At 33.9% G+C, this 22,070-nt stretch overlaps 1 protein-coding gene across 1 annotated transcript in view; it reads left to right on the top strand.

The window, feature by feature from the left end:
* LOC106788674 (twitchin) overlaps positions 1–22,070 on the top strand; it is a 68,504-nt gene that overhangs the window by 28,138 nt on the left and 18,296 nt on the right. The window contains exons 32-66 of the mRNA XM_014752138.1: positions 2,072–2,110; positions 3,023–3,061; positions 5,734–5,881; positions 6,000–6,236; positions 6,506–6,642; positions 10,404–10,529; positions 10,667–10,811; positions 11,032–11,171; positions 11,242–11,386; positions 11,473–11,614; positions 11,723–11,847; positions 11,942–12,295; positions 12,381–12,587; positions 12,671–12,979; positions 13,082–13,672; positions 13,748–14,053; positions 14,149–14,451; positions 14,543–14,827; positions 14,933–15,244; positions 15,339–15,641; positions 15,737–16,018; positions 16,130–16,429; positions 16,533–16,835; positions 16,928–17,209; positions 17,300–17,605; positions 17,696–17,998; positions 18,090–18,391; positions 18,463–18,742; positions 18,830–19,135; positions 19,248–19,522; positions 19,614–19,920; positions 20,007–20,888; positions 20,969–21,271; positions 21,359–21,640; positions 21,719–22,018. Of these exons, the coding sequence (XP_014607624.1) occupies positions 2,072–2,110; positions 3,023–3,061; positions 5,734–5,881; positions 6,000–6,236; positions 6,506–6,642; positions 10,404–10,529; positions 10,667–10,811; positions 11,032–11,171; positions 11,242–11,386; positions 11,473–11,614; positions 11,723–11,847; positions 11,942–12,295; positions 12,381–12,587; positions 12,671–12,979; positions 13,082–13,672; positions 13,748–14,053; positions 14,149–14,451; positions 14,543–14,827; positions 14,933–15,244; positions 15,339–15,641; positions 15,737–16,018; positions 16,130–16,429; positions 16,533–16,835; positions 16,928–17,209; positions 17,300–17,605; positions 17,696–17,998; positions 18,090–18,391; positions 18,463–18,742; positions 18,830–19,135; positions 19,248–19,522; positions 19,614–19,920; positions 20,007–20,888; positions 20,969–21,271; positions 21,359–21,640; positions 21,719–22,018 (9,406 nt within the window). The remainder of the gene's footprint in view (positions 1–2,071; positions 2,111–3,022; positions 3,062–5,733; positions 5,882–5,999; positions 6,237–6,505; positions 6,643–10,403; positions 10,530–10,666; positions 10,812–11,031; positions 11,172–11,241; positions 11,387–11,472; positions 11,615–11,722; positions 11,848–11,941; positions 12,296–12,380; positions 12,588–12,670; positions 12,980–13,081; positions 13,673–13,747; positions 14,054–14,148; positions 14,452–14,542; positions 14,828–14,932; positions 15,245–15,338; positions 15,642–15,736; positions 16,019–16,129; positions 16,430–16,532; positions 16,836–16,927; positions 17,210–17,299; positions 17,606–17,695; positions 17,999–18,089; positions 18,392–18,462; positions 18,743–18,829; positions 19,136–19,247; positions 19,523–19,613; positions 19,921–20,006; positions 20,889–20,968; positions 21,272–21,358; positions 21,641–21,718; positions 22,019–22,070) is intronic.

Here is a 22,070-nt window from a genome sequence, read left to right as displayed (position 1 = left end):
AGATAGAATCAGTATTTGATTACGTGTGATAAGATAAGGTGTTTTAGGATCAAATTGTATTGTAATATGTTAAGTTTTATTGAAATGTATGACTCTGTAAAAAAGATTATGTGTATGGACACGTGAACTGTAAATGATCAAGTTGCTGATGAAGTCCCCAGTAAGGGACGAAACGTACAACTAGTTCTAATTAATTGTTCAAAAGATTTATTAACCGTCTATAGTTCCCTTTGAGACTTATATATTAATAACATATTTGTGGACAAGAATATTGATAATTAAATTATTATTATTATTATAATAATAATAATATAATCTAATTGCATTTTTTTCGTCCATATATGCCTGCACCTTAATACTATATTTATTGTTTAATATTTACTCACTATGTGAACGTATTTTATATTAAATTATTCTCAAGCATGCATACGTCGACATATGAAGCAAATTATTTTGGAATATATCGGATATTACGATTACGTCGATGGAATGTAAGCATGAAATTTTTGTTCGAGGAAAAGATTCCTTTCTACTGATACTTATCCGTAATTTCAAATTTCAAATCTGTCTATATATTTTACGACGATTTATAGGAAGGAATCTTTACTATCGAATTAATTTTATTTCGATATGTTGTCTTTTCATGATTATAATCTAAACTATTGACCCCAAATTATAAAATGCAACTGCACCTGGCACGGATCTGCTGCCTGAACCGAGTCTGTGTGCATTACAAACTCGATAATAATGACACTTATACTATTACAAAAATATTATTAATAATAATAACAATATCGAGGATAGAAAAAAAGAAGAAATCGAAAAGGACGAGGCGTGTCCGGTGCATTCGTCATCATCATTCTTTTGCAAGGTTTCAAATTTCTTTTGGCTAAAGAACCAATCCCACAATTCTAACTCATAGATCAAGTTTTTTGGCAAGCATTGTCTGCAAAAAGACACTCATTGGCGTTAACGAATGTTTAAGACATACGAGGATCACCGTTGGTCACGTGAATCATGTCATCTTGTAAATACCTTGTAGTAAGAATGCGTTAACGCGAGAGAAACATTCGTTAATTTTTGATTAGTTAAGAAAACTTGTCGCTATTAATTTCATACTAATCAAAATGTAAGACAAATGGTGATGATTTCATCAGATTATCATCGTCTATTACGTATGCACGCGAAAATTCAATGTTTAAAATATCTCTTTTTCTTTTTTTTATTAAAATTATACACATACTCTATAAATTTATTTTCGAATAATTTTGTCTTTGACACGCCTCGTACTTGCTACAATCGTATAATCCTAGAACGCAAAATATTCTATTATTAGAAAATGTTATTAGAAAAATGCGTTCAGGGACAAAAAAAAAACCAATCCGAAATTGTAACAATTCGTAATGATAATTATCCAAGCGTTATCACGTTAATGCGAATACATTTGTATTACTGATTTTTAATCCCATTTATATCGGTATAATAGCGTACATTTAATAATATCGTTAATTAATATTCTGGTAAGAACGAGCCTCGAATAGCAAACAAGGATCACCTTGTATTTGTCTTACAACGAATCCTTCCATCGTTTTATTCGTCCATGTCCATTCCTCTCTCGTGAGGTATCATTTAATTATTTTCTTCTCTTTCCTTTTCTTTTCTTTTCTTTTCTTTTCATATCTTTTCTTTTCTTTTCTTTTCTTTTATTGTGCCGTCTTCTTCAATTTCTTCTTCTATTTTCTCTATTTGCTTATTTCTTCGTCGTATTCCTCAAATACACAAACACAATTCTATCTATCAATCCTATATTTTTATTCTTTTCTCGTATCGCGGTTATTTTACATTGTTAAAATGATATAATTTGAGCATAGACATTAACACCGAAACACTCGTTCGTGTCTACGTAATAGAATTCTTATCAATTAACGATTGGGGGGGAGGGGGGAGGGGGGGAGGGAGGATAGATTTTTGTGAAAATCTCATTCGGAAGAAAAACAAAAAGAAGAATTTTTTTCTAACGGGAAAAATTTTTCGTCGAATGCTTATATCCGCATCTATGATTTTTTTACAGTTGGGAAAGTTACGACCTGGGGAGGTGTTGGACGCTAAGGTGAGATTTGTGTTCGCTATAACACAAAGCTTACCTACCAAGTACCATCACCTGCAACATTTTTATTATTTTATCGTTTTACAGCTGCTCTGTTTCTTATTCCTATTGTTTCTCACTTTTGAACCATAAACTATTTTACCCCCTACTACCCCCTCTATAATTTATGTATTTTATTTCTTATTCTTCGCAATCTTCATCCCTTCGATTGAATTTTTATCGACAATCACACACGAATCACATTCCGCTTGGCGTTTTAATTATGATATTAATCTTAATCAATCTTTTATTGTATATGAAATCCTTAGATCGATAATTTGTTATTAATTTTCTTTCATATTGCAATTCATGTATGATATATAATTGGATCGCAAAACGAACGTGATTCCATTTCTTAAATGTACATGCTCAGCTTAACGAAAAGTGTAATCAAAACAAAATAATGAAGTTTCAAGTAACAATGATAACTAAAAAAAACATGCCGAATGGCATAAGCCCCTGCCACCCTCAGCCCTTTGACCCCTTGCCAAAAGTAACGACACGTTATCACGAGACGAAAATAATGATAATAATCATTTTGTAACATTTTTGTTTAGCCAGCTAAATTTTGTGGGGCTGATTATACTATCGTTGCCGCTGCTATCGCATTCTTACACTACCATCCGCAACCCCCTTTGACAGATACAATTATTATTTGATTTATTTCGATAAGGATATCAACGTTTTGATACCACGATGATGTTACATCATTTTCTTATCTTCTTTGTTTCTCTTTATTATTATTATTGTTCGGACAGGTTACGATACGTGACGATCGACTATGGCCCACCAACCAGACCACAAGCCTGACCCCCATTGATCTTTCTTACTATTTCTATCTCTACATTTTTTTTATTTTTCATGCACCACGAACAGAATAAGTACGGGCGCCCAGGTGAACTGCAGGAGAAAGAGGTTAGCAACAAATTCCTCGTGAATATGTCGCGCACGTTATCTCGAGTAGAATTTTTGTTCATTTCATTTGTTCTTTATTTTGTTCCATTGATGAGTGCATTATATAAATATATATATATACTGATTTGTAGAAAGAACAATTTAAAATGATCTTTGTTTGACTTCGTTCTTTGTCGGAGATCGAACTAAATGAAAAAATTCATCGCGAAGGTTTCAAATGAATGGAACCTACGCCGAATATGACACGTTCGTCCGACTAAATACGGAGTCATACTACTGCGTTAAATTAATCGTTATGCCCGCTGTACAGATACTGCTTAATTCGAGCGAATACATCTGTGTATATTTAATTACTTGAGAAAATTGGATGACAATAATGGTGGTAAGATTAGTTTTCTTTTTATCCTAAATACACATTTGTTTAAACATCCTTTATCTGTTATTATCAAATTATTAAAGTATATATCATATATAAATATTCCGAAGTGTTCCCTAAACTCGTACAACCCTATGTCGAAAGATGTACCACCATTAGTGATTCAAGTAGCAATCAAATCGTGTCATTTATTGTACATACAAAATTTGCTGCTTGATTTAATATTGAATATATTATATGTGTATATAAAACATAAATAATATTTCGTGTATATTCGTTAAGTACAATTGTAAGGATAATTTTCGTGCTCACCTTACGTGTGTTCATCGTTTATTTGTTTCGCATTAGATCTAGTTCAAAAAAAAAAAAAACAATAAAACATGCTATTCTGATCATATAGATCGATGCATAATAATATGTGCCACGGACAAGGCGTTATACAATAAACTATTTAATATTTCTCGATTAATGATTAATTATAATATTTCTCTTTACCACCATTTATTTTCAACAATAATATTATAATATTCTCGTCTTGGCCGTGGTTTGTAAATATAATTTATCTCTCTCTTGTCACTTTGTAAATAATCTTAATTATACGATTTTATTGGTAGATGACATTAGTTACTACAAATTGTTTGTCATCCTCATTGGATCCTGAAAAAAAAAAAAAGAGAAAAAAACTATTTGGTATACTAAAAGAGATATTTTCTAAGTAAAAAGTGGTAAAATAACATCCCCCACCCACGACTGTTAAGCCCGTCTACGCGAATCTGTCTACTACTTTTCCTTCATTCTTTTCTCATTTCTGTCTTCACATTTTTCCATTTATATATTTCCATTATCTAACAATATCTCTCAACGACGAATTATTATTATGAATTATTTGGACGTTCATAAATTATTTGACGATCTCTATCGACGATATACTTTTAACCAATATTAATTCTATTTGTGTTAACAATATATCCAACAAATGAAAACAAAACTCTTAATCGAATATAAAACAAATCCCTTTTTAGCTTTTAGTTAATATCAGCGATTTAATGTACGAACGTTTAACGCGTTTTTGACAGCAACAGCAGCACCAGCAGCAACCAGCAGCTTATTTTTCTTTGCATACATTTCACTATAAAATGAATGAATGAATTTATTGTTAGTCCATTAAATTTAATTACTTTAAACAAATAATGGCGTATTGACTGAGTGGTCTTACGAAATATTATATCCATGACATTCCCCGATAACTTGCAATTGTACAAATTTCGATTATTGATAATTAAATTGTCCTTTGCTTTTTGTTTCTATGTCTGTCTTTCTCTCTCTCTCTTTCTTTCTCTCGTTTTTTCTTTCTTTCTTTCTTACTTTCTTTCTCTCACTTTTTCTCTCTCTATCAGTACGCCAAATCATCGCGAAAATCACACATATCTTCTTTCATATTTCATAAATAATTTCATGCGATATGTTCGTCTAATATAACGTTTATCATTCATAGATCATGCGTGTTTAGGAGATATTACAATCTCCAGAAACAAATAAATATGTAAATACATAGAAACCTATATCATCATCGCATACCTTCACCCAAGTGTGTCCAACCACCCCTGTATAAATTAATATGTTCTACGTAGATATGTTCATCTGTCGGCTTCATGAATTCAAGAACATTTATACTAGTTTCTTGAAAATGATTGTAGCTATAAAATAAAAACGTAATAGGATCAATTCGATAATTCATTAAATGTGAAATAATCGACTTTAATCGTCGAGACGCCATTTTAATGAATTCATCGATCGATCTTAGTTTTTGTTTGCATTAGAAACAGTTCAATACCCTTTGTGTATTATTCCTATCGTGCTAATAGAGGCATCCTTGTAGAGGATGAGTATAATAGTGTCATTAACGGGATTGTATTCACTTACGTGACTAACGTTTAGACATTAAATGCTTATTTAACAATGTGACTTATTGTTGTAACTAACAGCTGTATCTAATCGTAGATAATGCCAAAAAAAAACAACCAAAAAGAAAAAATGATCACGCGAATTCGTACGAATAATCTGATCTATACATCGATATCTATCCACACAAAAAAAAAAAACAAATAATACATTTTATTAAACGTTAATATTCGACAAAAGCACAATGACAGATTATCTCGTACGGAATCGTTTAATTTATGCCTACGATACGATAAATGCTTTACGTAAAAGAATTACCTTGTTTTTTTGGCTAATATTTATCTTGGAAAAAATCAAAATCTGTTATATTATAATAAACGAATAACGAATACAGAGGCGTCGTCCAAGCACGGACGTAAGGAGACCCAGCGTGGCGGACCTCGAGAATAAAATCAATCAACCTAGCACACCTCTTCGAGATGTTGGACCACCAGGACCACCTCAAATCGTTGATGTCCAGGAATCATACTCCGCCGTCGAAGGTAAGTACTTTTAATTAACGATGATTAAAACATTCATACATAAGAATAGTTTAGGATTCGTGACCCAAAAAATTGAGCTACTTTTATTATATCCTTTTTCTTTTTTTTTTTATAATAGATTCGACGGCGTACCTCACCGTTGCGGTGGAGGGTACGCCTGCGCCGACCTTCAAATTCTACAAGGGAATTACCGAGATCATCGAAGGTGGTCGTTTCAAATTCCTCACTGACACGGAAACCAATACAATCACCCTATGTATGAGAAAAACTAAACCCAACGATGAAGGCACTTACAAGATAGTCGTTAGCAATATCCACGGAGAGGATTCTGCCGAAATGCAGCTCTACGTATCTGGTAAGTATCATTTACATAATATAATACTCTTTTATATATATATGTCAAAGCCGGAAATCAGTCATTGCTAGTAATTCCTCGGCATTCTCATTGAATTTTATAGAATATCAAAGTATTATATTCGATGCTTAGAAAAAACTTTCCAAAAAATGTCTTATTTCCGATTTCATCTGAAGGCTCTTTGAATTCATAATAATGCCGAGGAATTACTTGCAATGACTGATTTCCGGCTTTGATGGTAACATATATATATAATGATTGATCTTTAGACGCCAGTGGTATGGATTTCCGTGCAATGTTGAAAAAGAGAAAATATCAAAAGTGGGCGAGAGAGGAAGCGGAACAGGAAAAGGTAGATTTGAAGGAAGTGGAAAAGCCTATGCCAGCTTTGAAGAAAGTAGAAAAGGTAATAATTATCATTTTTTCATCCCTTACATTTTACATTATATCGTAATTCTTATATAATTTAGCTGATTTTCAAAATGATATTATAAATGTAATAGAAATTAGTCGCACAAATAAATATGTTGGGATACAAATGTTATCTAATTAAGAAAGAACATTGCATCGTGCCAACGTGAAATGTGATATTTACAATAACACTTCACTAACAGCTCGGTGCACGGGGCATACAAAAAATATCGTGAATGATTAATGAATGCATCGTTGTTGTTGTTGTTGTTGTTGTTATTATTATTGTTGTAAAAACATCGTTCCAAGCTGCCGATTCGTTTGGCAAGTAAATATGTGTGTCAATTAAATGAAGGCACCAAAGGTACGACGAAGGGTAGCTTGGATCTAATCATATTGACAATTTTTTCAGACTTTCGAAGAAAGGGTGTACTTTTACCGAATGTGACGTTTCGGAAGATTTCATGATATTGTCAGTTGTTTCTTCTTTCTCTTTTTCTTCTTTTCTTATCTACATTCGACAACTCTCGTAGTCGTTGCATGGCAGGGAGCTGCATGGCAGCGAACTACATGGAAGGAGCTGGTACCAAGACGGCTTGGATATAGTCATCTTGTCGGAGGGTCAGGAAATCTATCGAATTCCTCTTGACAAGAAGGAAGAACCTAACTGGAGCTGGCTCAAGGTTTTCGAGCAACCCTATGTAGTAATTCCTGCTAAAAACGAAAACGAATTCTACCTTTTGAAAATATTATACGGTTCGGAATATATATATACATATATATATATATATATATATATATATACGCGCGTCGAAAGAATTTTAACTATTACGAGCGTTTTCGTCGTCTTGTCTACAACACACTTACATATTATACCTTTTCTTATATTATTTCTAATAGTTGCTAAACAAAATTCGGCATTACTTTGCACGGAGTTTTTAATCGTGTCAATTTTAATCACTTTTTCCTTATACATTTTTCATAATATTAACCATTTTTTGGTAGCTGCTAGCTAGTACCATTTTGTTTGAAATATTTTGGTAATATTCAATCGTTATTAGATATAACCGACGTTGAATAACGAACGATTGTTTATCCTTTTCCTTTTTTTAATAATCTATACGGTCACATTTTTGTATTTTCTTATCCCTTACCCTATGCATCGTCCATTGTATAATTTAGAGTTAATGCTGAGCTTCGTATATGTGTATGTCTACATTCGCACGTTACACTTTTACATATATAATTAACGAATCGGATGAGATGTATTATTTTAACACGTCTCGCGTTTCGTTAGATCACCGTCATCAAAACTGCACATATTTCTATTTTACTCACGAATCTTCACGCACACGCATCATACACGTTGTACATTCTGTGTTACTACGACTAACGCCTGGGAACGTTGTAATAATAGTTTAATGTTATTAATATCGGTTGAAAATTTATAAATGCATCGCGTAAGTGTAACATTTATCTATGTGAACGGGAGAACAAGCATTAACTCTAAATTAAATGTAGTAAAAATCGTATTGTTAAAAAAAGAACAAAAAAAAAAAAAAACATGAAGGATCTCTCGCAACCGATATTTTCAAAACTGTCGATATTGCAAATACATTGTCATTAATTAACTTGCTTTTGAGCATGATCTAAATTAAATGGATTAAAAAAAAAAAAAAAAAAAGAACGCACACATGCACACGCAAAGAAAAAGCTGAAGAAAATCGGTTATTCGAGTTCCTTGAAAATCCTAAATTTGAATGGTAAGAGTGGAATTAACGGTCATGTGTGTGTGCCTCGCATGCAGGACGTCTTCGACATTCATCGCAGGCCAAGTTTGCAGGAGCTAATCGTCGACTGGCCGATACTAGTGGCAAGAATCAAAGAAAAGGTTCGCGATAAATCTTAAGGCAAATTATTCCTCGCATTCCTTGATTTTCCAGTTGAACAGCCTCGAAATCAAGCCTCTCTACCACCAATGCCCTGCCAGGCTTTTTATTGTTTTTATTACGCGTGTATTCTGGTGAATTATCAATCCATTTCTATTTGTATCGTTAAATTTACGTTAATTCACCCGAATATATATATATATATATATTTTTTTGGAATTTTGACAATTGTCCTCAAGCAAAAAGTCGAAAATTTCTTTGAAATCTCCTGCTATGAGCTTTCATCATTGATTATTATCATTGATTGTTCGATTAATTATAAGATTATTATTATTATTATTAATAATCACAATATTGTGCTTTAGCCCAGCGCGCTTTGATTTTTTTAACGGAATGCTAGCTTCTCAATACCGTAAGTGTATAATAATATGGTATTACATTTCTAGTGTTGTATCATTTTAATCCCATTATACTCATATCAATTAATGATCGTTTTTTTAGAGTTATCTATATTGTGGCACTAACTAAAAAAAAATATAGTTCATTTATTAAATTGATGTTAGAGAGAATCGAAATAAAATGAAAATAATTCTATTCGTTCGTTCCTTCTTAAGCGACACCATTTTTCGTAAGATAAAGGAAATCTTTAATTTGTTTAAGACGATCCTTAAGAATTTGTTCAGCAAAGTTAACTGTAGTTGTGGATTTTATTATTTTTAGAATAGTGGATCTCGTAGGCCCTCTCTGGCAGAATTAATACCCGACTGGCCGACGCTGCATCACTTCACCAAGATGGAGGTTGGATTATTCTTCGATGGCGTGATATATCATTATGATTTCACGTTACATTTAATGCCTGTTTATCTGTCGCATCCATCACTCGATAGCCTTGGAAAATTCTATACTCTATTCTTACTCTCGCTACAGACTCCCTACTAAGGGTATCTACTTCCTCAACTTTATGTTTCTTTCTCTATCGGAAACTTTCACAGTTAATGTTATTCTTCTTTACTTTCCATTCATTATTTTTCACAATCTATCAAATTATTAAGCAGATAAAACACATCTTTCTATGAATGCATAGATCACATTCTCACAATTCTTCATACGATTATCCAATTATTTCGTCAGCACAAACATTGATTATATTATTATCTTATTTTGTTTGAAGGTATAGCGATTCCAAATTATATTTCCCAAATATTATTCATTAATTAAATAAGACAAATTATTGATTTGATTAAGTTTGAACGTACAATTGTTACGTGATTTTATTGGAATCTCTATACCATTATCTGTACTTTCTCGATGTTGTTTCTTACGTTTAAACAATATCTCATCTTCTTCATCTTCTTCTTCTTCTTCATCTTCTTCTTCTTCTTCTTTTTCTTCTTATTCTTCTTCTTCTTCTTCTTCGATATCTATTAAGCACGTATTGTAAATTTCGACGAGATATGTGATGGCACTGTTTTCTTCGTCGACCATAGATCTTCTGTGACAAAAAATTCTTTAATAATAATACTTTCAATTGTGTCTTTAACGAGCATGACGCGGTGGAGGCTTTAAAATAAATATTAGTCACCCTACGTTTTGTTCTGCAAGAAATCTATGGTGCAATTTCTTTTTTTTCTTCTTTTTCTTTCTCGTCGTTTATGTTTTTTTTTTCGGAGCTTTGGAGTCAAAAATATATTTAGAGGGCAGCGTTGTTTAATATTTTTTCGTCGTTCTACGGATTCGTATTCGCTCAAAAGAAAAAAAAAAAATATAAATAAATAAAGAAAAAAGACGACGAATTTTTGGAATTTTTCTAATGTCGATATTACATCGAGCCTTGTATCTAATTGATCGATTTATTATTGTTTCGTAGAAACCGGAAACCTTCTTAAAGCCATTGGTGGATCAATATGCCAAAGAAGGAAAAGACAAAAAAGTCGTCTTCGAAGCTAACTTTTCTAAACCGAATTGTAAACCAAAATGGTTCTTCCGAAAAGATGTAAGAAAATCATCAAAAATATCTATATATTACTTCCTATTTTATTATTTATTATAATTATATTTTTAACGATCTATTATAATATCTATTATAATATATATTAATGCAAAGTCCTCCTCCCCCACCCACCCCAACAGGAACTTTTCCCCTCAGCGAAATACAAATTCAAAAACGAAGAAGATTCTTATCAACTTATCATTTTGGGACCTAAAGTTGAAGATACTGGAAAATATACTATTGAAATCAGTGGCGTATCCAGTACTGGTTTCCTCAATGTCGATGGTATACTATCAACAATTTCATTGACTTTTTTATTTATTATAATTAATATGTTTCATTATTATACTTTTTACAAGCTTACCATATAATGTTTTAAAACGAGAACAGTGAGTTTAGAAATTGTTCAACGTTCTTACTTTTGCATTATTATAATATCTGATATTTTATGTTTGAAAGTATTAACATTTGCCAGACTTATTTTTGTTTTTTTTTGTTTTTCCAGAACCCGATCCAACGTATACATTCACGAAACCACTTTCAAAGAAAACAAGTGGATACACGAAGCACGAATGTTACATGGAATGTACAGTTAGCTCAAATCTTGCCACAGTTTCGTGGTTTAAAGGAAAAACGAAACTCGAGGTAACAATTTGCTTCTTAAAAAATTAAAACAATTTGAAAGATATAATTAAAATTTGATTTTATCAATTAGGATGGCGACGTTTACAGTATTTCCAAAGACATGTCAGGTGTTTGTAGATTGACCATTAAAAGTGCTACTATAGAAGATAGCGGAGAATACATTTGTAAAATAAACAAGCAAACTGACAAAACAGAAACAGTGCTCACCGTTGTTGGTAATTATTTGCATTTCACACCTATTTTTAATGATTCATTTATATTTAACAACAACAACAAAATAAATACTTCTTATGAATTTCAGAATATCCATATAAATTCGTTAAAGTCTTAAAGAGTCAACAGTTAATAGAGAAGGAAACTTTAACTTTACTTTGCGAACTCGACGACGAAAATGGTGATGTTAAATGGTTCAAAGGTGATCAAGAAATAATAGCTGATAAAAGGTAATAAGAGATAAATAACATTTATAATAGAATAAATATTTGTTACGAATATTATTAACAATTATGAATATATATATATATATATATATCATCATCATCATTGTGTAGAATACAAATCAAGGCAGATGGTAGAAAGAGGAAACTCGTTATTAAAGATTCCAAGGTAACAGATGCTGGAAATTATTCTTGCGTTAGCAATGCCGACAAAACCGAAGCCGAGATCATTATCAATTGTAAGTGATATTTTTTCTAATTTCCATTATTCGTGTAACGAGTTAGATGATAAAACACGATATATTATGTTTTAAAAACGACAAATATTTGTAGATGCAAATCGATTCAACAAAAAGTTAAAGGATACGATTGCGATAGAAAGAGAAAAGTTGGTACTCGACGTTGAATTACAAGATCAAACTGCACCGGCTATTTTCCATTTCAATGGACAAAAAATCGAACCAAACGAAAGGGTAGAAATTAAAAATCTTGGTGGTGGTAAACATCAATTGATATTCAATAGGATCGAGATGACGGATGACGGTGAAATTACATGCGAGAGTGGACAATTGACGAGCAGTTGTAAGTTGACTGTTAAAAAGGGTGAAAGCAAACCTATCGTTGATATACCAGACAAAGTGGAAGGACCATGCAATGCACCTATCGTCTTTGTTGTACCTTTCAAAAGTAAGCAAACATATTTTCTTATTATTAATAATACACAATTTAATCATCTCTTTTATTTTATTATTAATATCTTGTTATTTTTTAGTCGAAGGTACGAAACAAAGCCAGATAGAAGCAAAACTTTTGAAAGATGGCAAACCATTGCCATTAAAAGATGTTGAAGTGGTCGTAGGCGAGGACAAAGTCACGTATAAAATTAAAAAACCTCAGCGTGATTTATCTGGAATTTATCAAGTTAAAATTGGTAATAATCAGGGAGAAGAAGTTAAAGATGTTAACATTAATATGCAAGGTAATACTATTATATATATATACAATATATTATTATATGATTAATTGTTGACGATTTTTAAACAAATATATTTTCTTTGGTAGACGTTCCATCGGCCCCGCAAGACGTAGACGTTACCGAAGTCTTTGCTAATTCGTGCGTAGTTTCCTTCAAACCATCGAAAGACGATGGTGGTTCTCCTATAACAAAATACGTTATCGAACGGCTCGATCTCAGTTTGAAATCTCAATGGGATAGCGTAGGGGAAGTTATGCCAGGAACAAAATGCGTTTATAAAGTCGAAGATCTTGTAGCAAAGAAGGAATACAAATTCCGTATACGTGCTGTGAACAAGCTTGGTTCTAGCGAACCAGCTATGTTTGCTAAACCAATTTTAGCGAAAGATCCTTGGGGTAAATAAACTTATTTATTTATTCTATTTTTTATAATATAATATAATATGTCATTTTTATCATTATTCCAAAATTTATTCTCCAAATATTTGTCCATTTAAGATGAACCTGGTAAACCTACAAACGTTGATGTAACTGATTGGGACAAGGATCACGCTGACCTTAAGTGGACTAAACCAGAAAGCGATGGTGGTGCACCAATTACTGGTTATATAATCGAATACAAGGAAAAATTCGGAAAGGAATGGGTCAAGGGAAAAGAAATCGTAGGAGATGTAACAGAAGCAACTATAGATGGTCTTAAAGAAGGAACACAATATGAATTTAGAATTCGTGCAGTCAACAAAGCTGGTCCTGGAGAACCATCGGACGCTACCAAACCTATAATAGCAAAATGTCGATTCGTAAAACCTTACATTGTCGGAGATGGATTGACAAATATGATTATCAAGAAAGGACAAGTTATCAAATACGATATCAAATATGCCGGTGAACCTGAACCAGAAGTACATTGGTATCTTGGTGAAAAAGAACTTGTTCAAGATGCTGCAGAAAGGATTACTATCGATAAATACGAAAGAAATACCGTACTCACCGTGAGAAAAACTACTCGGCCAGATTCTGGAAAATACAAATTAGTCCTCAACAACAGTTCTGGTACATGCGAGAGTATTGCAGATGTTGTTGTTCTTGGTAAGCTTACATTATCATCGACAAGCTCAATTTTACTAACAAATGTAACTCATTGAAATATCAATTTTTGTATAGATAAACCAGCAATGCCTAAGGGACCATTGAAAGTCGAAGAAGTACGTGCGAATCACGTTAAAGTTAAATGGGAAAAACCTCCGGACGATGGTGGTACCGATATTACTGGATATGTCCTTGAGAAAATGGATCTGGATACCGGACGTTGGATACCAGCTGGAGAAGTTGGACCTCACGAAGATACTTTTACATTCTCTGGTCTGACTCCTAAAAAGAAATATAAGTTCCGTGTTAAGGCTGTTAACAAAGAAGGTGAATCCGAACCCTTGGAAGTTGAAGAAGCAATAACTGCAAGGAATCCATACGGTGAGAACATTTCACATTTTTTTCAGACAAATCTATACTTTTTTTTTTCTATCTCATATATTATTATATAATACGTTGGTAATTATTTTTTTCAGACGAACCTGGTAAACCTGGAAAACCGGATATTTTCGATTACGACAATGTCAGTGTATCTTTAAAATGGGAGAAACCCCCGAGCGATGGTGGTCGACCGATAACTCATTATACGGTCGAAATGAAAGATAAATTCGCCGTAGATTGGGTAGAAGTAATGAAAACTTCTGATGCCACTCCGGAAGCTAAAGTGGAGGGTTTGAAAGAGAAAATGGTTTATCAATTTCGTGTACGGGCGCATAACAAAGCTGGACCATCGGAACCAAGTGAACCAACCGATAACCACCTTTGCAAACATAAAAATCGTAAGGATTATGCATCTTTCTCAAAATGTCTACCAAATTCATATTAATTAACTAAAAAGTATAATTACAATAATATAATGTTATATTTTAGTAAAACCAAGGATTGACCGTAGCAACTTCAAATCTATTATCATAAAAGCTGGACGTACTCATAAATGGTCGGTAGACGTGTCAGGTGAACCACCCCCAGAATGTAGATGGATTTGGAGAGATAATATACCCTTAACGACTACCGAACGTATTAAAATCGACAATGTAGATTATCACACAGATTTTACAATCGTTAATGCGATGCGTAAAGATACTGGAAAGTACACATTAATAGCTGAAAATGTAAACGGCAAAGATGAAGAAACTGTTGAGCTTACTGTTCTTGGTAAATAACTTGTTACTTGTGATATTACCGAGAATGATAATGTATAATCATTTTATTTTCTCTTTTTAATTAACTGATCCATTATTAATTGATTATTATTATCAGGAAAACCAAGTCCACCTAAGGGACCACTCGAAGTATCAGACGTGACGAATACGAGTGCCAAAGTGAAATGGCAAAAACCAGAAGATGACGGTGGTGTTCCAATAAAAGAATACGAAATTGAAAAAATGGATACAAAAACTGGCAAATGGGTCAGGGTTGGTAAAATACCTGGTAATTCTCCCAATATGGAATTAGACATTACCGGTCTGAATCCAGGAAGCGAATATAAATTCCGTGTAACTGCCGTTAACGATGAGGGTGATTCTGAACCTCTTGAAAGCGAACGCGGTGTCGTAGCTAGAAATCCTTATGGTATATATTTTTATAAAAAAAAAAAAAAAAACGATTATTATTTTCAATCTATAATATGAACCATCTTTTCTAACTGACGTTACTTCATTTATAGATGAACCTCACAAACCAGGAACTCCAGATATAACGGATTACGATAATGAATCTGTTAGTTTGAAATGGACTCCACCCGATTTCGATGGTGGTGCACCTATAGAAAAATACATAATCGAAAAGAAAGATCGTTATAAACCTGATTGGGAAAAAGCTATCGAAGTACCTGGAAATCAACTTGAAGCTAAAGTACCCGATCTCAAGGAACGTGGGGAATATCAATTCCGAATAATTGCCGTAAACAAAGCTGGACCCTCGCCACCGTCGGATGCTTCCAAAATGCAAATTTGCAAACATAAAGCATGTAAATATGAACATATAATATAATTATAATATATTTATGATTTATTAGAAAAATTTAACGCATTACTATATCGAATTGTTTTGAAATTTTTATAGTAAAACCGAGAATCGATCGAACTAATTTGAAACCCATCATCGTACGTGCCGGAAAAGCAATTAAATACGATGTAGACGTACGCGGTGAACCACCACCAGAAATTACTTGGCATCATGCTAATGTCGAAATTAAAAGTGGAGGAAATATAGAAATTGTTAATGTAGATTATAATACAAAATTAAGTATTACTGATAGCGTTCGTAAAAATACTGGCGTATGGAAGATACGTGCTGTCAATCCCCATGGCGAAGACGAAGCAGAAGTTGAAGTAACTGTTCTTTGTAAGTTTCTATATAAACATTCTATTGATTAATATTATTTGTAATATTTAATTAAACGATACCCGATGATGTTTAATCGATGAAACCTTTAATATCATATAATATTTGCAGCTGCACCTGGCAAACCGAAAGGACCGCTCAAAGTGTCGGACGTAACGAAGAATGGTTGTAAAATCAAATGGGGTAAACCTGAAGATGATGGTGGTAAACCTATAACTGGTTATCAAGTTGAAAAGTTAGATAAATCAACGGGCAGATGGGTACCAGTTGGTCGTACCAATGATACGGAGATGGATATCAAAGGTCTTCAGGAGGGTCATGAATACGAATTCAGAGTGAAGGCATTGAATGAAGAAGGAGAATCAGAACCATTGCTTACAGACGGAGCCATACTTGCCAAAAATCCATTTGGTATAATTTTTCATCAGTAGATTAGCAACAATTATATTTGAATAATTTGCATTATCAAAAAAATAGTAATTACTTTGATTTTGAATATACGTAAAAATTGCAGATTTAGCAAGTAAACCTGGTGTACCAGAGTTTGAAGATTGGGATGTAGATCGTGTTGATCTTAAATGGGAACCACCTAAAAATAATGGCGGAGCTGCCATTACTGGATATATTATCGAAAAGAAAGAAAAACCATCGACCCACTGGGAGGAATGCCTCACAACTGATTCGCCACAACCAAAGGGTCGGGTTACAGGTCTCAAAAAGGGTGCAACATATCAATTCCGAGTACGTGCCGTAAATAAAGCTGGGCCTTCAGAACCTAGTGATCCAACGAAACCACACATCGCAAAGGCACGATTCTGTAAGTTTATTTTTATTGATCTGATTCGATGTGTGTGATGGTTCCTTATTTATTCAAATTTTATAAAATATTGTTTTTTGTATTATCATCAGTGAAACCACACATCAATCGAGAGAAACTGCATACCATCAAAGTTAGAGCAGGACAACACGTGAAATTAGAAGTCGATATAGAGGGTGAACCACCGCCAACTGTTACTTGGAGTTTTGCCGGTGCAACTTTAGAAACTGGTGCAAACGTTAAAATTGATAATGAAGATTATCTTACCAAAATACAATTAATCAGTCCCAGTCGTAAACATACTGGCAAATATACGATTAAAGCAGTCAATGATTCGGGACAAGACGAGGCTGATGTAGAAATTAATATCCTAGGTATATGAAAATTGTTATAACACGCGTATTAATATAAATATTAATTTCAATTGTTTTACTCATTTTTTTTTTCTTTGTATAAACGAATAGACAAGCCTGGAAAACCTGAGGGACCTTTAGAGGTAACCGATGTACATAAAGAAGGATGCAAATTGAAATGGAACAAGCCAAGGGATGACGGCGGACTACCGCTTACAGGATATATTCTTGAAAAAATGGATATTACAACTGGTCGTTGGGTTCCAGCTGGCATTGTAGATCCAGAGAAGACTGAACATGCTATTACTGGTTTGGAGCCTGGTAAAAAATATGAATTCCGTGTAAAAGCTATGAATGAAGAAGGTGAATCCGAGCCTCTACAGACAGACACTGCCATCCTTGCTAAAAATCCTTATGGTATGTACCAAATCTAAAAAAAGCTTAGCTTTAACATTATAAAAATAATCAACTGCATTAATACGTTCGTTTGAATTGTTTTTTTTTTAGATCCGCCAGCAGCGCCTGGTCTGCCAGAAATTATTGACTGGTCTGAAAATATGGTAAAACTTAAATGGGAACCACCAATAAGAGACGGTGGTGCACCTATTACCGGTTACATTATCGAAATGAAAGATAAGTTTGGTACAAGTTTCGTAAAAGCTGCTGAAGTACAAGGACCAATTTGTACCGGTACTGTAGAAAGATTACAAGAAGGTAATCAATATCAATTCCGAGTACGAGCAGTAAATAAAGCTGGACCTGGTGAACCAAGCGAAGAAACTAATCCTCATACTGCTAAGGCCCGTTGGCGTAAGTTATATTCACAAATGGATATTAATTATAATTATATCTCTTTCTGCGTTTATTTTATATTTAATTGAAATGATCATTCAATTTATAGTTAAACCTTACATCGATCGTACCAATTTGCAACCTATAACGGTAAAAGTCGGCCTTACAATAACCTTAGATGTGAATATAATTGGAGAACCACCACCAACGGTAACATGGACTTTCAAAGATAAAGAATTAAAGTCGAATGATATCATTCGTATCGATAATATCGACTATAATACAAAATTAATCATTCTAAAAACCAAACGCGAACAAACTGGAAAGTATGAGATACGAGCCAAAAATGAAGTTGGAGAAGACGTTGCCGAAGTTGAGATTACCGTTCTTGGCAAGCCAAGCAAACCTAAGGTACATAAATCTGAAAATGAATGTTCAGAATTAGAATTTACTAATCAAATGAATTTCTATTAATTTAACAGGGTCCTCTGGAAGTATTCGACGTTAACAAACACGGATGCAAATTAAAATGGGACAAACCTGAAGACGATGGCGGATCGCCAATTGAATATTATGAAATAGAAAAGCTCGATCCTTTAACTGGACAATGGATATCCTGTGGAAGAGCCATCGAACCAGAAGCTACAATCACGGGCTTGCAAGAAGGCAAACCTTATAAATTCCGTGTAAAGGCTGTAAATAGAGAAGGCGAATCCGATGAATTGGAAGCCGACAAATCTATTATAGCTAAAAATCCATTCGGTAATTTAATATTATATACTAGAAACATTGTGAAGTTTTTAATAGAGAGACGGCAGTAATAAATTATATAATAAATAAAATTTATAGATGAACCTGGTAAACCTGGACGTCCAGAATTACGAAATTGGGACAAAGATTTCGTTGATCTCGAATGGACTCCACCAAAAGATGACGGTGGTGCTCCTATCGAAAAATATATTATTCAAATGCGTGATAAAGAAGGAAGACAATGGGTAGATGCTGCCAAAGTTCTTGGTGATCGCACCATGGCCAAAGTTACCGAAGGTATTCAAGAAGGTCATGAATATGAATTCAGAGTGGTAGCTGTTAATAGGGCTGGTCCAAGTGAACCCAGTGACGTTTCAAAGAGCGTCATTGCAAAACCCCGTTTCTGTAAGTACATTTTTTAGTTTATTCATTCTATATTTTCTTTTGAAATCTAGTTACACGAAATATAATATTAATCATACAATATCAATTTATTTTCCTATTTTTTTCCATACAGTGGCACCTCGTATCGATCGCAAAAATCTACATAAAAAAGTTATGCGAGTTGGACAAATGTTACGCATTGAAGCGGATATCATAGGTGAACCACCTCCAATTATAACTTGGAAATTAAAAGATGCAGTATTAAAAAGTATGGACCGCTTGAAAATAGAAAATGAAGATTATCACACGACATTTATAATGAGTAAATTACAAAGATCCGATACAGGAACTTATACTGTTATTGCCAAGAACGATAGTGGAACTGATCAGGTTGACGTTGAAATACAGGTTTGTTAACTTCATTGTATAATAATTCATGAATTATTTGTTTTCTTATATCGATGTTATAATTATTATTTACTATTTCATTTCCATGCAGGTCGTAAGTAAACCTGCCAAACCAAAAGGTCCACTTGAGGTATCTAATGTGACAGCAGAAAGTTGCAAACTCAAATGGGACAAACCAGAGGATGATGGTGGTGATCCGGTAGATCATTATGTAATAGAAAGAATGGATGTTGATAGTGGTCGTTGGGTACCTTGCGGAACGAGTAAGGTACCTGAAGCTGACATAAGTGGTCTTAATGAAGGCAAAGATTATTTGTTCAGAGTAAAAGCCGTTAATTCTGAAGGAGAATCTGAACCATTAGAAACTGCGATACCAGTTACAGCCAAAAATCCTTATTGTGAGTATCGTCGTGAATTGGATTATTCGTTGTGAAAACTTAATCAATGGGATATTTATTACAAATTGATTTCTTTATCATTTTAGCCGAACCCGATGCACCCAGCAAGCCTGACTTAAAGGATTGGAGTAAAAATCACGTTGATCTTAAATGGAAAGCACCAAAGAACGATGGCGGAGCACCGATCGAAAAATACATTGTCGAAAAGAAAGATCAATATGGTAAATGGCAAAAGGCTGTAGAAGTTCCTGGTAATAAAACAGATGCCAGAGTTCCCGATCTTGTCGAGGGACAAAAATATCAATTCCGAATAAAAGCAGTAAACAAAGGTGGTCAAAGTAAACCAAGTGAACCTAGCGATACTTTAATAGCTAAGGATCGTTACGCGGCACCAAGAATAGATCGTACTAATTTGAAAGATATCACTATCAAAGCTGGTAATCATATACGCTTGGACGTTAAGGTTACTGGTGAACCACCTCCAACTAAAACCTGGTATCTCAATAAAGCCAAACAAGAGACACAGAATGCGGTAACAGTAGAACTTGAAGACTACAGGACTAAGTTCTTAGTATCTATAGCTTCTAGAGCGCACTGTGGTACTCTAACTTTGAAAGCCGAAAACAGTTCAGGCAAGGATGAGGCTAGCATTGAAATCTTGGTATTAGATAAACCTAGCAAACCGGAAGGTCCTTTGAAAGTATCTGATGTTCATAAAGAAGGTTGCACTCTCAAATGGAATCCACCATTGGACGATGGTGGTGTACCTTTGGAGCATTATGTTGTTGAAAAAATGGACACAGAAAGTGGAAGGTGGATACCTATCGGTCGTACGAAAGAACCAAATATGGTTGTAGAAAATTTAGTACCTGGACAAGAGTACAAATTCCGTGTCTCCGCTGTTAATGCAGAGGGTGAATCGGAACCTTTGGAAACCGATCATGGCATCGTTGCCAAGAATCCATTTGGTTAGCTTTCTTCTAAAAATATTACAATCCTTATCTCTATTAATGAATATTTTACTATTTATATTTTCTGTTTATCACAGACGAACCTGGACCTCCTGGACGACCAGAGGCTGCCGATTGGGATAAGGATCATATAGATTTGAGATGGACTCCACCGTTAAATGACGGTGGATCTCCAATCACCGGATATGTGATAGAAAAACGTGAAAAGGGAACACCCCGCTGGATCAAAGCTTGCGAAACTAGTGGGCCAGAATGTAAAGGTCGTGCCGATAATCTTGACGAAGGTGTTGAATATGAATTCCGTGTAAAGGCAATTAATGCTGCTGGTCCTGGTGAACCATCAGACACCAGTAAACCCATTACCGCTAAAAGTAGACGAAGTAAGTTCTATTACTTCGGTAATTACTCCGACTTGATCAAATATTTTCTGTAAAAGGCATTTCTTTAAATTATTTATCATTCTTCAGTGGCACCAAAGATTGACAGGCGAAACTTACGCGACATCACCGTACGCGAGAACGAAGCGTTCCACTTTGATGTTAAAATTTTGGGTGAACCACCCCCAGACGTTACATGGGTTTTAAATAATAAGAGCATAACACAAACTACACATCGTAGAATACAAAATGTACCATACAATTCGAAGTTCTTCAATGATAAACCCGAACGTAAAGATTCTGGTTTATATAAAATCACGGCTGTTAATCAACATGGTTCTGATACGGCAGACGTTGAAGTCATAGTTGTCTGTAAGTATCTATCTATCAAAGTTTAATTGTTTATAGACCTAATAAGAATAGAGGAATTAAAAATGAACATTTCGACAGGTAAACCTAGCAAGCCTGAAGGACCATTAGAAGTGTCAGATATTCACAAGGAAGGTTGCACGCTTAAATGGAAAAAGCCTAAGGACGATGGTGGAGAACCTATCGAAGGTTATGTAGTAGAAAAGTTCGATCCAGAGACTGGTGTATGGTTACCAGTTGGTAAAACGTCAGGACCTGAAATGAAAGTCGAAGGTTTAACGCCCGGACACGAATATAAATTCCGAGTAAAAGCCTTCAATAAAGAAGGAGAATCCGAACCATTAGAAACATTCAGCTCTATCATTGCCAAAGATCCGTTCAGTAAGTTTTCGTTCATTTCAAATTATTTATCTTTTTTTAATTTAAAATAATA

Source organism: Polistes canadensis, unplaced genomic scaffold, assembly GCF_001313835.1.
Source record: "Polistes canadensis isolate GaletaPanama2010 unplaced genomic scaffold, ASM131383v1 scaffold_148, whole genome shotgun sequence".
NCBI lineage: Eukaryota > Metazoa > Arthropoda > Insecta > Hymenoptera > Vespidae > Polistes > Polistes canadensis.
This window is presented reverse-complemented; position numbering and strand designations above follow the sequence as displayed.